General features: G+C 40.4%; 1 protein-coding gene across 2 annotated transcripts in view; it reads right to left on the reverse strand.

Moving 5' to 3' along the window:
* The window catches only part of cpne9 (copine family member IX), a 141,623-nt gene that overhangs the window by 18,681 nt on the left and 105,636 nt on the right, over positions 1-17,306 (reverse strand). For both annotated transcript variants that reach the window (XM_074681400.1, XM_074681399.1), the window contains 6 exons: positions 15,125-15,178; positions 14,806-14,867; positions 14,323-14,369; positions 10,298-10,479; positions 6,230-6,357; positions 490-592 (listed from right to left, as the gene is read on the reverse strand). In XM_074681400.1, the coding sequence (XP_074537501.1) occupies positions 490-592; positions 6,230-6,357; positions 10,298-10,479; positions 14,323-14,369; positions 14,806-14,867; positions 15,125-15,178 (576 nt within the window). The remainder of the gene's footprint in view (positions 1-489; positions 593-6,229; positions 6,358-10,297; positions 10,480-14,322; positions 14,370-14,805; positions 14,868-15,124; positions 15,179-17,306) is intronic.

Below are 17,306 nucleotides of genomic sequence, written 5' to 3' on the forward strand. Positions count from 1 at the left end.
CAGGAGGTAAAAGTAATAAATGGCAAGCTTTTATTAGCCCAGACTGCCTGCAATCACTAAAACACGACATAATTGGATCAGAAACCCGTTAAACACTAAGCTGACAGGTTATTAAAACTTCTATTGACCTCTCTTCAAATATGAACTCAGAGTGAAGGAAATGTTTTCCTCTCCTTGTCGTGTTCTTAAAAAGGAAACCCCGAGCTTCCACTTTGTTTCTGATGTATTACTCATCACAGGCTGCTGATTGCTGAGACAATCAAGCTGTTTTCATCCAAACATCAGAGAAATATAATAGAGCTGTGGCCACCCACACAGCAAGAAAACAAGGTGCCGAGGTGAACATCAGCACCTGCAGAAACAGAGGGAAAAGCAGTGTGTGTGTGTGTGTGTGTGTGTGTGTGTGTGTGTGTGTGTGTGTGTGTGTGTGTGTGTGTGTGTGTGTGTGTGTGTGTGTGTGTGTGTGTGTGTGTGTGTGTGTTTACTCACGTTGACCACAGCCTCTTTGGTCTGGACCATGTCAGATATCACTCCATCTGTGATCATCAACAGGACGAAGTACTGAGAGCCGTCTGTAATCTCTGCTGCACAGCTGGGGAACACACACACACACACACACACACACACACACACACACACACACACACACACACACACACACACACACACACACACACACACACACACACACACACACACACACACACACACAGACAAACAAACACAAAAATGAATGCTGGTCAGAGCTACCATTTTCCCTGTGAACCTCTGTGATGGACTACAAAGGAAAACATGACACACACCTGTCAGCTGGAGTTTCCTATCCCGTGGTCAGATTCTTGAGGTGTAACAGTTTTTTTCTATTTGACACTTTGACCTGGAAAGTTTTCTACAACCATGACCTTGTGAAGGCTCATTCCCCCTCACGACTTGCTGAAACATGAAAAACTCTGTGGATGAATGCTAATTAAATAAGCAAATTTGTGTGAACACTCACTAAAATTGATGCATTTATTCACTCTTGGATTATTTATTGCATCATTAATCCCTGGCTCTTTTTTATAAACTGGGTGAAATTGAAAATTTAGAGACCCAAGGTTAATCAAGCAGCTAAACAAGTTAAAAAATCAGCAAATTAAACTCAGTGTGATACAAGCTAACACTGACATTCATGACTTTATCACAGTTTTTCTCCATTGGCTTGGCTCATTTCTTGAGAAATTACATTCCCAAAACTCTAAGATCATTTGGCAAAACAGTCTTACATTTCAGCACAACCCCATGGATCACCTGCAAAAAGTTCATATCTCTACTGAAACTCTTTGCTCATGCGTCAAAGCTAAATTCCTTTCCCATACAAGAAGTCAGAGCCACGAAAAAATGCAAAGATCCTTATCAATTGCTTTGGCTCATTTTTGGAAATGGACCATATGTTCTCAACACTCTTGATGCTTTTGCTCAAAATAACTTGGATTGATCAGGATAATACCATGGATCACCTGCAAGAAGCTCATATCTCTCCCAAAATAGTTCAGTTATGAGTCAAAAACAAATTTCTGTCTTATACAAATAATCAGTGCCTTCAAAGCGCATCGTCCCTTTGGCTTTTTGTGAGCACTGCAAGTCAAAATGTTTGGATGTTTTGTCACTATGGCAGAGGACCATTGAAATATCCCTCATGTCCACCTCTCAGTCTGAGCTCAGTCCTTCATTGACAAATGTTACTGTACAAATACATATAAAGCTGGATAGAAAAAAAGGAAAACAAAAAGATTTTACAGAGGTCTGACATCACACATTGTACTCCAACTGCGAAGGACATTGTAACCTTTATTGTCCATACACATAAAGTAACTTCCCTGTATCACAGTAAAAGAAAATCTATAACACCCAAAATACTGAAATACAAACACATTGACAAAAAAAAAAAAAAAAAAAAAAAAAAAAAAACAGCACAAAGAAAACTATATGTAGCCATCAGTGATGTAAATAAAGCTGGAGTTTCACGACACACACTTCTTCACTGGTCACTGTCCACACCCTCTCTCTCCTGGCCACTTGTCCAATCACACGCTGCCATCTGTCTGGCCACAGATTCTTATTCACAGCCTGATTCTTATGGGTGTCACTCAGTGTAATTTCATAACCATAGACAGAACCTGTCATCTGAACTTCAGAGATGTGTGAAACTCCTCCTCCGAGTTCTAGTTTCACCTGACTTTTGCTTTATCGATTTATCAAATGCTCCTGGGGATTTATACATGGTATTCATGTTTTTATGGTCAATGGTCAGTTCGATGTTAATTATTTCACAATTATCATTATTGAATTACACAACAACGATGGTAGGAAGTAGTCCATTGTGACCAGTGCCGTTATTTGGAACATGTCTCCCGGGCACCTTATGTAGTTGTTGCAGTTGCCCAGGTGCCCACGGGCACTGTGTTGGTGACCCCTGGTTTTGTGCAATGAGATGTATTCACTTGAAAATTGTGCTAAATCTTGGCTAACTGTGCTAACTGTGGGCAACCTGTACTTTGTATTTTGCAAAACAGAACAAAAGCATTTACAATTTGATGAAATTAATGAGAAATTCAATTATGTTGTGAACAATGGCCAAGTAGTTTTGAGGTTTGTCCATGCTATTCTGAGAATGTAATTTCTGTTTCAAGAAATGAGCCAAACCAATGAAGAAAAACTGTAATACTGACTACTAACTGGTGCTGAGCTACATGCTTCTGTACAGATGTACAACCTCCGCGGTACAGATGAGCTCCTTTGCAGAAACTCACCTGGCAGGGACCACGGAGGAAACTTTAAACTCATTTGGCACAAATGCCGCTGAGTTTTAATAAAACACAAACACCTGAAATTGAACTCCTTCCACAAACGTTGCCAACCCTCTTTGTTCTGCCGTGCTGTTTCCATGCCAAAGAGTTGTTTGTTTGTACCTGAAAATACAACCTTGAGCAGCAGAGAGACCATTAAAAAAAGAATTAAGAAGCTCAGAAAAACATCTCATGAAATAAGAGATGTGACCCTGCTTCTTGTTTTTCTCTCCGCTCCTCACATTCCCAGCATTGTTTCCAGCGTGGGTCTGATGAGGAAAACAAATGAAAAAGAAAAAAGTCCACACTGATAAATACCTGCTCTGGTTGATTTAGATGGAGTGTTTCAGTCTGTAGGTGTGTGTTTGTGTGTTTGCTTTACATGCTGGCCGTGGATTTAATGCAAGGACAAAGAACTGAGCTCCAGGGGTTTACATGTTCCACCTGAAACAAATCTCTATGTGTGTGCTGCGTGTTTAAGAGTCATGGTCAGATGCTTGTATGGGTAATCTACATCCCCATAACTGCCTCTTTCAGTGTCTTTCACTCTGAGATAATGAAACAAGTAGTGAGATGTTTTTGCTTGCGCATTGAGGTTGGTTCATTCCTAATGAATTTAGCAGAGATCACACAACCTTGTGCTTGTTTGTCAAGTTTTCTGAATCAAATCAGAAACATTTTCTGCTTAGAATATGACCATAGATACTGTCTGAGTGGCATATCATCTTGGACAGTGTGTCCCACCAGCTCTGTGATGTGCTGGTCAGATGCAGTATGAAACTGATTCGACCTAAATGCACCACTGAGGGGAAATCGCTCTTGTCATTGGCCACCAGACTCTACAACTCCTCACTCTGAGTGTCATTAGGTTTACTCTGGACTCATTGGTTCAAGCAAAAATTTGCAACAATTACTTCAGTGCAATACCTAAAATTAGTGTAAGTGTTTGAGCAGTAACCCATAACTTATGTCATTATTTCTAAAACATATACTCTTAGTGAATGGGCATAATTATATTCAGTTTTCTGAGACACTTTTGCTTATATTTTGTTTTGTTTCATTTCAATTTCCACTGGTTATCCAGGTCCGGGTTGCAGCAGTACCATCAGCAAAGACCAATGCCCCTGTCCCCACCCACTTCCACCAGCTCCTCTGAGGGGATACCAAGGCGTTCTCAAGCCAGTCAAGAGATATAATCTCTCCACCATGTCCTGGGTCTACCCCGGGGTCTCATCCCAGTTGGACGTGCCCGACACACCTCCCAAGGGAGACGTCCATGAGGCATCCTCACCAGATGCCCAAACTACCTCATGTGGCTCCTCTCGATGCAGAGGAACAGCGGCTCTACTCCGAGTCTCTCCGGGATGTCCAAGCTTCTCACCCTATCTGTGGAGGAGGCTCATTTCAGCCGCTTGTATCTGCAATCTTGTTCTTTCGGTCATTACCCACAGCTCTTGGCCATAGGTGAGGGTTGGAGCGTAGATTGACCGGTAAATTGAGAGCCTTTTTCTGGCTCAGCTCTCTCTTCACCACAACAGACCGGTAAAGCGTCCACATCACTGCCGGAACTGCCCCGATCCATCCGTCAATCTCTCCCTCCATTTTCCCCTCACTCGTGAACAAGACCCCAAGATACTTGAACTCCTCCACTTGGGGCAAAGACTCTTTCCCGACCTGGAGTGGGCAGTCCACCCTTTTCTGACTGAGAACCATAGCCTCAGACTTAGAGGGGGGTGATCTTCATCCCGGCTGCTTCACACTCAGTGCGAGCTGGAGCTCAGTGTTTGATGAGGCCAACAGGACCACATCATCCGCATAAAGCAGAGATGGAACCTGACTCCCTCTGCTGCTTGACTGCGCCCAGAAATCTTGTCCATAAAGGTAATGAACAGAATCAGTGACAAAGGGCAGCCCTGGTAGAGTCCAACCCTGACTGGGAACGAGTCTGACTTACTGTTGGCATTACGGACCAAGCTCTTGCTCCAGAAATGCACTGAACTGAACTGGACAGCCCGTAACAGCGGACCATCGACTCCATATTCACAGAGAACACCCCACAAGATACCTCGGGGGACATGGTTCAAAAGCCTTTTCCAAGTCCACAAAGCACATGCGGACTGATTGGGCAAACTCCCATGCCCCCTCTAGCACCCTTGCAATGGTATAGAGCGGGTCCAGCATTCCACCGCCAGGACGAGCTTATGTGTTGTACTTTCTATATTTTAAACACTTAACAAAAGTTTATCCCAAGGGGTCAATAAAGTATTTCTGATTCTGATAAATAATACAAAATCTTTTCCTCATGGGTTTGTGTGGTTTAGATCCAAACATATTTTATTAAAAAATATAGATATGGATAGAATATAAATAAAACTTAAACAAGGAGAAAAAGTTGGGAGAAAATGGTTAAAGATGAAAAAAAAATCATAACTGGTTAAACATTAAATAAGAAAAAATTTGAGAAAAAACCCCAGATAAAACTATTTATTCTGCTCATACAAGCTTGTAAATTCATGTTTTTCCACAACAGCTGTGATTCTTCTTCACCTTGAGTGAAGTGTTTGGAGTTTCCAGTAAGATTATCTGTTTTTGTTCACAGACCTCAGCCGGTAGCTCTTCCAAAAACCCTGCAGACCAAACACTGTCTGCTCATAACAGCAGAGGTTCCTGAAGACCCCATCCCTGAGGCTGACCATGACCCAGTCTGATCGCCTCATGTTCGTATTAACGCCAAGATGTCTCAGTCAGCTGTACTGTTTGCCATCTCTGTTGAAGAAAGTTGAGAAGTGAACTTAAATTACCTGGCTCTGGCTCACCTCAGCAGTATGATGTAAGACTCAGATTGTTTGTTGAGATGCTGTTATAACTTCAAAAATGGCCTAGATTTGCAAAAAGTCAAACTTCCTCTTTTGTCAGCATGTCAGAAAGCACACAACTCTCAGAAAGCTTGTTTCTCTTAATGGAGTGTCATCCTAGCACAGCAATTTAAATGTCAATACATCATCGTCAGGGGTATCTGAATTCTGAGCAAATTAAGTTTTGCAAACGTTGGAGGTTTTGCTTAGAAATAAAAGTCTGTGGAGCTTATCTGGTTTAAGAAGTTAGTAAATAATCTTGCAGAATTCTTAAAAATTTGGTGCCACACCTTCAGGCATAAACAGAAAGGTTATTAGCCATCTGGATGCTGTAACCTCTCTAATCCTGAACACATTTTCTCACCCCCTGCTGTTAAAGTCTCATAAATTAAACAGAATCTGTAATCGGGTTAAGTAAGGGGGCTTCTTAGGAGTCGCACCACCAGTAAGCTTTGGTTCGGGGTTAAAAAATGGAAGGAAAAAAACAAGTTGAGTTTGGTTTAAAGACAGTGTGTTGGGGCTCCTGGTCATAGAGGTCAGACTCACTTTGCCACTTTGTTGATAACAGGAGCGAAGTTGGTTGGTCCATACAGCTGCACCGTTCTCAGACTCTGGAAATAAGCCTCCAGGACTCCTTCGATACCCACACAGTTTGCATTCTCATCATCACTACCCTGCAGCAGACAGAGAGAAACAACCAATCAGATTTACAACAGGTATCAGAAAACAGCATCTCTTTGACACAGAAAGTGATCAGCACCAATATCTGAACTCTGAACTCTTTGGTCTCTTGTGCAGAACTTGATTTACATCATCCAGGAACCATTAAGTGAGTCTACATCTCTGCAGAGACTAAAACCGCTCCCTACAGCATGCATCTGGTAAGTTTATGCAACTACAACAACTCAATAGCTGTTTGGTTTGTGCAGTAGGTGTTAACAGCTGTGGCAGGGATGAAACGCTTTAGAGAGGCTTTAAATTGATACTGAAGTGCTCGGGGATCTCTCTGTGAGAAATAAACAGGCCAAGGTTATCATCTAATTGTCTTTAATGCAAAAGAAATTCAGCAAAAATCCCACAGAGTCATCGCCACTGTAAGAGGGTCAGCCGGGACACAGCACGCACACAGTCTGAACAGCCTCCTACAGAGTGAGCTTTATATTTAGGCCGGAATGTTCCCTGCAGACGGATGCTTCACTTCACCCTAACTGTTCCCTTTACTCACTTTCCTCTCTGATTGTTTTGGGAGCTTCAGGTGCAGATGAACAGAAGCATATTGCATTTACATGAGGGGAAAATAACTGTTTTGTTTTTTTCTGAAGTACTGAGATAATTTTCTCCAAATCACATGAAAAGATCTGCTCAGCTAATCCTGGAGAAATGCTGCTCAGATGTCCAAAAGATCAAAACAGACTGTACAGTCCTTTGGTGTCTGTACAAAATTGACAAACTCACAATACCATATGTATGACTTAAAGACACTTATACCTCCTGATGTCTTAAACTGAAAGCAAGAAGGGCATGTTTGCTATCTTGTGTTGCTTTGAGGTGATGTTGGGATTTTACGATATAGCGGTATTTTGTTCATTTAGAAGATGAGTTATAAAGTCAAATTAACTTTTCTTTTCATTCTGGTAATTGTAGAAAATCACAGTATTTTCTTCATACAAGTTGGCACACACAACACATCATGATGATAATATTTCCCACCACACACAGCATTGTGTAGTATATCTTTGTATCATGAAATTACCACTGCAGTTTGTTTTCCTGCTCCAAGAGACAGAGTCTGTAATGAATTATAGGGTTAAATCTGCAGAAGGCAACATGGACGTCTAATGATAATACACTGTAAACCCCAAAGTTCAAATTACTCAATTGGATTGAGCTGAAAACTCAAAATTTGTTAGTAAGTTCAGTTTACTCAAGTGTCTGAGTTTTCAGTGTTGAAAATGATGATTTCTGAGTAGATTTAACTTTTGTTACTGTTTAAGTAAGCATAACTTAAAATCATTAGTTTGTGACTGCGTTTTGTAACCGTGAGTGAGAAGAAGCAGGCAAGATGAGACCCTGATGAACTTCTAGATGTGCAGTAGTGGCACAGGTTGTCTGTGCTCCACATGACACAGACTGTCTATGCGTCACAGTATGAACCAGCTGTCTTTGCTACTTGTGTCATTGATCAGAAATTTATACTTAAATTCAAAGTGAGCCTAAACAGCATGACATTTGATTTATAGATAAATTAACCATAAGGCACACACTGCAAAGGTCAGTAGGTACAAGACCCCGTGCCACGGAGCACAGACCACCAGTCAGTGCCGTGGGGCTCAGACAACCTGTGCCCCCTGAAGAACAATATTTCAATGTACAGCAGGGTCTAATATCTACTTCCTTCCCTCCTCACTCATGGTTGCCAAAGTTATGAATTTTGAGCTGATTTTTGTTGTGACAGTGTTTGTAACCATGAGTGGGGAGGAAACGCTGTGGATATGAGACCCAGCTGATCTTTAAAATGTTATTCAATTCAGTTGTTCAGATCTGCTTAATTTTTTTTATAATTACCTTTACTTAATTCATAAGGCAAATGTATTGATATCACATTTATCAGTTTTGACTAAGGTCAACTTATTATGTTTTACAGTGATATGCAACATTTTTTTTAACATTACTTAATATTTTAATTTGTAACAAATAAGCATCAGGTTTATTCGATTAAATACATTTAGTAGAATGTTTTCCATAATAATCGTAACTACTTAAGATGTCGAGTTAAATCAACTTATTTCATTACTTAGATTTTTTAAGGTAACAGGTTTACAAGCATTTTTCAAGTAAACTCAACTTACTCGGGTTTACAGTGTAAAAATAAAAAAAGAAAACGTCCGTGCTCCCGTTGTCAAACTAACAAAAAGGGGAAAAAAAAAAAAGAATGTCAAGCAAGGTTTCTGTTTCACTGCAGAGGTCACATCAGATTCAGAGGACATTAGACGTCCCAAACATGTTAATAAGAAGACACTTGTGTCCCCACAGCTGCTGTGCTGTCAGCATCACAAAGAACAGAAGAGAGACCAGGGATGAGAAAGAGAAAGGAAAGGAAGCTGCAGGTACAAATCGTGTAGATGATATACACTGCAGAAAATGAAGTCTAAGAAAGTGTTTATGTCTTATTTTATGCCACATTCATCCAACAAGTCCAGGAAATGTCTTATCAAACGATTAGAATGACAGGTGAATGCTTTGCAGTAAGTAACAAAAAATCTGCCAATGGTAAAGAAAAAAAAATCATTTGTTTAGTTTAGTTAGGAGCAACTGGTTCGATGACCTAAGCGCCCAGGTAGACCATTCAAGCCCTTAAAAACAACCAATGAAACTTTAAAATGAACTCTAAAATAGTCAGGCAGCCAGTGCAAAGATGCAAGGACAGGTGTAATGTGGTCATACTGTTTTTTGCCAGTCAGCAGGCAGATAGTGGCATTTTGGACAACCCGCAGAAGGTGTAAAGCTGACTGGTTGCGATAGTCCTGGTGTGACATAACAAAGCAGTGAATAGTCCTCTCTCAAGTAATCGCCGGTAATCGTGACTAGAAGAAACTTTTTTTAACAGTGGAACGAATCTGTCTGTCGAGTTTAAGTTCGCTATCCAGACTAACACCAAGGTTTTTTGCAAAGCCATGGCAATAGGAATTAAGAGTGCTGATGGCGCTGTCATACCCATCAAGAAGGTTTTGTTGACCAAATTGAATCATCTCAGTTTTATTTTTGTTCATGGACAGAAAATTAATTTCCATCCAGGAATGAATATCACTGAGACAATTTAAGAGAGCCTGTACAGAGGCTTGCTGATCTTTTTTCACTGGCAGAAAAATCTGACTATCATCTGTAAAGCAATGAAATGGAATATTATGCTTTTGAAATATGGATCCCAAGGGCAACATGTAGATTGAAAAAAGGAGAGGGCCTAAAATGGAACCCTGAGACACCCCACAGCTCAGAGGTGAAGTGGCCGAGGAAAACTGGCCAAGCTGGACAGAGAAGCTCCTGACTGTGAGGAAGGACTCAAACCACTCAAGAGCAGCACCCTCCATGCCTATACATGTTTCTTATATTAAGACATTTTTCTTATTCCAAGAAAACTGACAAAGATTAAAAAAAATCTCACGTCATCTTTTCAATAATTGCCATTTTTGTCTTAACATTTTGAAACAAGCTAATTTTTCTTGCATTAAGTCTAAGAAGGTATCTATCTATCTATCTATCTATCTATCTATCTATCTATCTATCTATCTATCTATCTATCTATCTATCTATCTATCTATCTTCGAGCAGAACAGATTTATTTGGATGACCCAAGCAGAGAGCTGGCTTGATTTGAGCTCAGCATCCAGCGGTTTCTGAGTGGCTGCCCTCATCCCTCAGGAGGATGAGAGGCAGGAGAGAAGGATGCTGGGAGCTTCCCGCAGGCAGGCAGATGAGCCAGCTTCTCGACTTTTGGGACCAGCTGTTGTCGCAGCAACTACTCCTGGTCCAAACCACGCCATGCTGCAGGTAGACCATATGTGCGTGTGTGAGTGTGTGTGTGGATTAACATGTTTGTGTGTTTATGCATCTTACCAGTGGGAAGGCATGGGAGATTTTGCCATCAGGGGGCAGCTTAGCTCCGAAACCATAGGCAGGGAAGAGCTTGTCACTGTCATAGTCCTGGATAATCTCTCCCACTGCTTTCAGGGCCATGGCATACGCGTTCATCTGGTAGGGACTCATATAGTGGAGGGAGGTGGGCTGGGAGGGGTTACCTTGGAGGTAGACAAACAGAACAGTGATGAAAATAATTATTCATCTCCCTTATTCTCTCTGTGAGGGTTTCACCTGTTGGGAAAGATGAGGCTCTCTCTTCAAAGTGCGGTGCTTTAAAGAAAATGACAGGAGGGGGCTGATTTGATTAGAGACAGGAGATGCAGGCTCCTCACACACCTCATGATAATTTATTCCCCCTAATCCCATCAGGGTTTCTTTGCACTGTGGGTGTACACTCCTCTGACTGTAAAACATTATAACCATAATATTATAAAGATACAAAACACTCCCTGTGCATCACCTTAAATGGTTGACTACACTCTTTAGCTTTTCAAATTAAAAGCCTGCTGTAACCTTCAGTCTAAAAAAGCTGAGTGTCAGCCATCACAGGCACGAGTTACTGCTAGCAAAGGTCACTGCTTACATGATTTCATTTATTTGGTGAAATTTTAAAGGACATATCTAAGTGCATGTACTCAGGAGAAAAACAGAACGAACCCTGTGTCATTTAATTATTTCAGAGCAATTTATTCCTCTACTGTGAGAAGAATATAGATTTTATACAACTGGGGAAGTTAGAATTAATCATTTTCTGTCTGGCCATCATGTTCAAAGTCTTCATTTCTTCAGCAACAATGGCTGACTCAGAACTTGATGTATGACTTAATTTACTGTTATAATGCTCTAATGCTACTGTCAATCACTTAAAGAGGGGGTAGTGTGCTATTTTATTCTGTCCCTGTGGTACCTTTGTAGGAGCCTAAAATGATTTATTGCTATAAAAAAACAAAACCCTAATCCTCTCACCCTGGTGTTTTAGGGAAACTCTTATTCCAATTTCTGTCTGAAACACTTTGTTCTAACGGCTGTCTCTTTAAGGCTCCCCACTCTTTGAACCCCCTTTCCTCTGATTGGCCAGCTCTGGAGATCTGTCAGAGGTGGAGCCATGGGCAGACCTTGGTGTTTCAGGCCCGCCCCTCCATGGTATCATGAACCAGTTAGGAGACCCTTACGAGATGACCTCATCATTTGAGCAAGTCTCTTGAAGATCTCATCAAGATCTCTTGAGGATCTTTCTATTTTAAGTCTTTTTTCAGGAGATTACAAAGATTCAGGGATTTCGAAAAACAGATAAATATGTGGAGTTGTGAAAATCTGCATGTTTAGTTAGAACATCCAGCATCGTTAGTTTACAGCCAAGTTTCAAATGTGTGGAAGCACAACAACCCCTCTACAAGAAATGTGGTAAGGTTTAATTCACATTATTTTTTCATAAGCTTTAATCTGTAAAACTAGTGAAAACAGGATTAATACAGAAAACAGGATCCTCAGTCACAGAGCAATAACATAATCATGTCAGACATTCATTTTCAGAATAATGAAAACAAGATGTTGTTTGTGATGATAAATGTCTGTTGACATTGAAGGGATGCTCTCAGTCTTCATTAGTGTGAGCCTGTGGAAAGAATCTGATTTTTTATTTCATTTGTTTATTTATTTTTGTCTCATTACCAAAAACTGGAATGAAGCTCCTCTGGCATCACCTACAGCTCAGACTTAAACCCACAAACACATCTAAAGCTTACTAATTAGGATGTTTTATCTTGTTTGTTTAATCCCTCCACAAACTGAAAAAAGAAAAAAAAATGAAGCTCTTTCTTGAATATTGATTAAGTGTTATTCCCAATCCATCCCTGATTCATTGTTTTTTTTTAAAAACCTATTCATCCTCAGTTCTGAATGTTTGATTTGAGTTTGAGTTTTTTGAGAGATCCTATTCAGTATTTCTGTATTTAATGGAGTGAAAGTGAGTCACAGAAATGCATGAATTAAGAAGGAGGAGGAGGTATTCTGCTTTCCCATATCGTACACATGGATATGAAGTGGCAATTCTGGATGTTCGTGCTAAATGTGTGCAGACCTTTACATTTTTTTCTCAGTTGCTTTGGTTTATTTCTCAGATCAGAATTGAAATTCTCGAAGGTGCCTATTCAATTTTCTCATCATTGTGTCACTTGTGCTCATCAGAAAAGCAGTTTCTCATTTCTTTGAACAAGTTGCAAATGCTTTGGGAAATCCATGCGAATGATTATGAACAATTCTCTGCTGTTTCCTACATTATCAGCTGCTTATGTCATGTTGTTTAAAACAGATTATCATGGGTCTCTGTTGAATAGTCTCACCCCCGACAACATTAAGTCATTAATTGATCTCATAAGTCTTTAAATACAAATGTCAAACATCTTTCCACACAAGTCCATGAGACTTTTTTTCTAAATCTGTCTGGATTGGTAATTTCTCCCTGGTCAATCTTGACTTTCTCTAACAAATGGAAATGTGTGAATCATCAGATCAACCAATAGCCAACCAGTTTTCTGAAACAGCTCAAAGGTGCATCTCATGAACCACCAACAACACATTTCCTGTAAAAGGACAACAAAGATCTATCACACCTGTGGACGGTGGTCTCAACCATCAGCTTACAATGGCCCAGGTTGGTTGAAGGATGCAGCCAAAAGTTGGGAGAACAACTGTGTCCTCACATCCGACCGATCAAAACGCTCGCTATTGACAAGTCACGTACCAAAACATTCAATATTGATTGTGATTATGTCCCGGCACCCGGTTCTTTAAGACAAAAGACCTAAAAAACTACAAAGATGAGGATTACAAAGACATCGTTTGGAGGAGAATATCTGTGGAGATTGAAAATTCATTCATTCATTCATTTTCTAAACCACTTGTCCTGTTCAGGGTCGCCGGTGGCTGGAGCTTATCCCAACTGTTATTGCGCAAGAGGCAGGGTACACCCTGGACTGGTCGCCAGCCAATCACAGGGTTGACACATAGACACTAGACAACCTTTCACACACACACATATGGGCAATTTAGAGTGTTCAATTAACCTGATGAGCATGTTTTTGGATTGTGGGAGGAAGCTGGAGGACCTGGAGAGAACCCAAGCATGCATGGGGAGAACATGCAAACTCCACACAGGATTCGAAGCTGGGATTCGAACCAGTGACCTTCTTGTTGTGAGGCTGTAGCACCAACTGTTGCACCACCGTGCAGCCCCTGAGACTCGAAAATGACACCTCCAAAATTTTTGCACGTTAGTGCAGTTTATTCGCGTCACCGTTGGTGTGCAAAGGCTTTTAGTGTGGAAGTTAGAGAAAGATCGCATGAGAGGCCGAGGCTGCGAAAAGGACAGTACAGCGCCATGCTGACCTCTGGGATGTGTCAAGCATAAACCAAGCTTTAAAGAGACAGCAGTTTAAATGGAGAGTTTGGGACAGAGGCTGAAATACCAAGGGTTTTTGAAAACACAATAGAGACAAAAAAAGCACAAAAAGCTCTTTAAACAAGTGAGCCTGGCTTGTGAACCTGACCAAATTGCAACTGTTTCTTAACATCAATCAGAAGATAAATCAAACCTGCTGTTTTTGATACTCGACGATGGAAACTTGACAATAACCACAAGAGACAACCTGAGAGATGCTTTTTAAATCAATCAAATTCTAAATTCAACAGTTTGAGTCAACATTTTATGCCTTTAGTTGGTAACCATGTATACAAGGAATGCCCCATTTCATCATGGTCCTGCTCACCCTGTAGGGACACTAACTTGCAAAACCACCTGATTACTATATATTGTCTCTTACATAAGAGAGACCATCTTCTCCAGCATGCAGCTTTTCATCAGCCAAAACACTGTGCAGGATTTAGAAGTTGTGGTCACAACAAATTAAAAGAGGAGTGAAAATTCACATATGCACACCACCGTACAAAAAGAAATAGTCACAAAACAAGGAGACGCCCTGAAAACAACAGAAGAGTCTTACCGTTGGATGCTGTGAAGTCGATGGCCACGGTGAAGTTCAGCTGTGTTCTGTTGGAAAGAAAAAGCACAGATCACACACTTCAACGCACTGTATCTTAACCCACACACAGTCAGCTTCAGTGGAGTCTGTTAACTGGTTGGATGGTTAATTAGTATGGTGGAATGCCACTTTTTCTACCATCCTCAAAGTCTAATTAGACAAACAAACAAATGTAAGCAGTAATGAAACGTGAACACACTGAATAAATGAGGTGTTTACTAAGATGTGTAAGCAGAGCTAACTTCCTGAAAACTTTACCTCCTCAGAGCTCATATGAATTCTGTTTGGTGCTAAAAAAAAAAAAAAAGCTTTTGGGAGATTCAATCTTGTATCTTACGACTCACAAACACAAACACCCACACACACACACCTTGTGAGACAAACAACCAAAATGGAGGCGACTGACATCGACTCTGAGGGCAGGCTAATTATCATTCCACTCACCCGCCTCGGATGAAATCCACAAAGGTATACTCGGACTCCACTTTGAAGGACAGCAGAGTTACCTGGTGAACACACACGCACCAACACACACACACACACACACAGCCACAGTGACACACAAACAGAGGGATAAACAGAGAGGGAGACAGGAAGGAGAGGAAGGAAAGAGACAAGCAGGTGGCCAGACAGCAAAGGAGTCAGAGAGAAGCAGATGTAAGAGGTGGTGTTACCTCTCCAAGAATAATAGATAAATAAATAAATGAAACAGCAGAAAATACAACAACATGAGAAATGACACAGCAGAGGAAGGTGTACTCACAGTCCCAGAGTTGACATATTTCTTCTTTTTCCCTTTCTTCTTGGGATTTAAAACCTGCCAGTGATTGGGGGAAATAAGTTAGGGACTGAGAGGGCACTTGTAAAACCACTTCATACTCTGAAATGATGTTTAATAATGAACATGAATAATTCAGCGTATTCCTGATGGCACTGGCAGCCCGCGAATTGAGACTGATATTATGTTTAACTGTGTGAATAAAGATGAAGAGAGGATAAAAATGGAATCTGAGAGGTTAAAAGATTAAACGTTTCTTCCATCCATCCATGAATCAACCATCCATCAAACTGATAATTAAACATTCCCCTCTCTTTGAGAAAAGATTGTTGCTAGAGACTTTGGTGTTTTTACAGGAGGTTCATTAATTGGTTTTCCTGCTGCTTCTTATTAACTGTATTCTCAGTGACATTGTGAATGAGACAATTTAACTCAGAATTTGATCTAAGCCCAAAGCACACCAAAGCTGCAAGGGGAAATGGGACCACCCCTTACACTATATAAGGTATGGACAGAACTTTAGTTATCAGGTGTGAAGCTTAAGGCCTTTTTACCACCCACGTCATCTTAAGGTGTGCACATGGAAACTGCATTTTGCTTTTTCTCATTCAGGTTTTATTGTCAGAATTGATTCTTCACCATGAACAGAAGTACCAAGCTCTGACAGGATGATGACTGACACAATGCAAACTGTCTCTGAGTTCAAAATGACTAAGCTAGCTTGTAGTCTTCAACTGAATGTGTCAGTGACTGTCCAGTACTTAGAAATGCATTCCAATGCATTTTTTATGATGATGTAAAATAAACCCATCAGAAATGGGATTACAGTTTTTCTCAGATGCTTTGGTACATTTCTCGAATCATCCTCGCCATTTGCAAAACAGTCACTGCATTTCTCAGAACAGTTTGTACAAACACCATGGATTACCTGCAAAATCCAGTCTCTTTCTCTACATCCTTAGTTCATCTCTCACAAGTAAATTTCTGTGTCAGTGAACGTGTCAGTGCATCAGAATGACGAGTCCTGGTGTCAGTGTGTATGGATAGGACAGTCAAAGTGCTGAGTCATGTTGTCAGTATAACAGTTTACTATAGAGAGAAGTTCTGATGTAAACTATTCCTGAAGTTTTGATCACACTTATTGTAAATTGTAAGTTACATCTTAGTGTGTGAGAGAGATTGATTACAACTACAAGAGACTGGACAAAATTCATATTTTCACTTTCACTGTTTGTGCTGTAATTTGTTGACCTTCCCCATCATTGTGATGGACATAGATCAGTCTCTTTAGGGAAAACTGTTCATACAGTGCTGTGAGAATTACAGGTCAGTGCAGTTTTCCTACACCTCCTTATGTTCCTGTATGCTGGGCCACAAATTCTCATCCACATCACAACAAAGATCTTCTCTGTCCACAAAAAGTCTGAATGATTGAGGACACAGTTGTTCTCCCAGCTTTTGGCTCCATCCTTCAACCAACCTGGGCCATTGTAAGCTGATGGGTGAGAAAATGGTCTATAAGTCTGACAGATCTTTATTGTCCCTTAAAGGAAATTTGTTGCCACTGTCTGTACAGAGGAAAGTACACAGACAGACTTGCCAGTTGATGGGAGAAAAAGTCAAGATAAACCAGGGAGCAATTGACCAATCCAGATGGATATAGAAAAAAAAAAGTCTAGTGGAATTGTGTGAAAAGATGTTTGACATATTGTGATAACTTGTTCAACCTTTTTGCATGTAAATACTTAAGGGATGAACTCATGACTAAATGTTGTGGGGGATGAGACTATTCAACAGAGACCCATGATAATCCATTTTGATCAACATGGTATAAGTAATTGATAACGTAGAGAACAGCAGAGAACTGTAGAAAATCATTTGCACAGATGTCCCAAAGCATCTGCAACTTGTACAAAGAAATGAAAAAACTGCTTTTTGATGAGCACAAGTGACACAATTATGTCAAGATTTAACAAATAGTTTTGATAATTTCAATTCTGATCTGAGAAATGAACCAAAACAACTGAGAAAAACTGTTAAGCCTGGCTTCAACACAATATGAAAACATTTTCACCAAACTTCTTTCTGCTATTACAGTTAGTCCTAATCGTGTCTGAGAAGTTGCATTTGATTAGTTATCCCACGTTAAACAGATGATTGACTCACA

This window comes from Halichoeres trimaculatus, unplaced genomic scaffold, assembly GCF_033239565.1.
Source record: "Halichoeres trimaculatus isolate MK-OKI-2021-1 unplaced genomic scaffold, fHalTri1.1 fHalTri1_scaffold_11, whole genome shotgun sequence".
NCBI classification, from domain to species: Eukaryota; Metazoa; Chordata; class Actinopteri; order Labriformes; family Labridae; genus Halichoeres; species Halichoeres trimaculatus.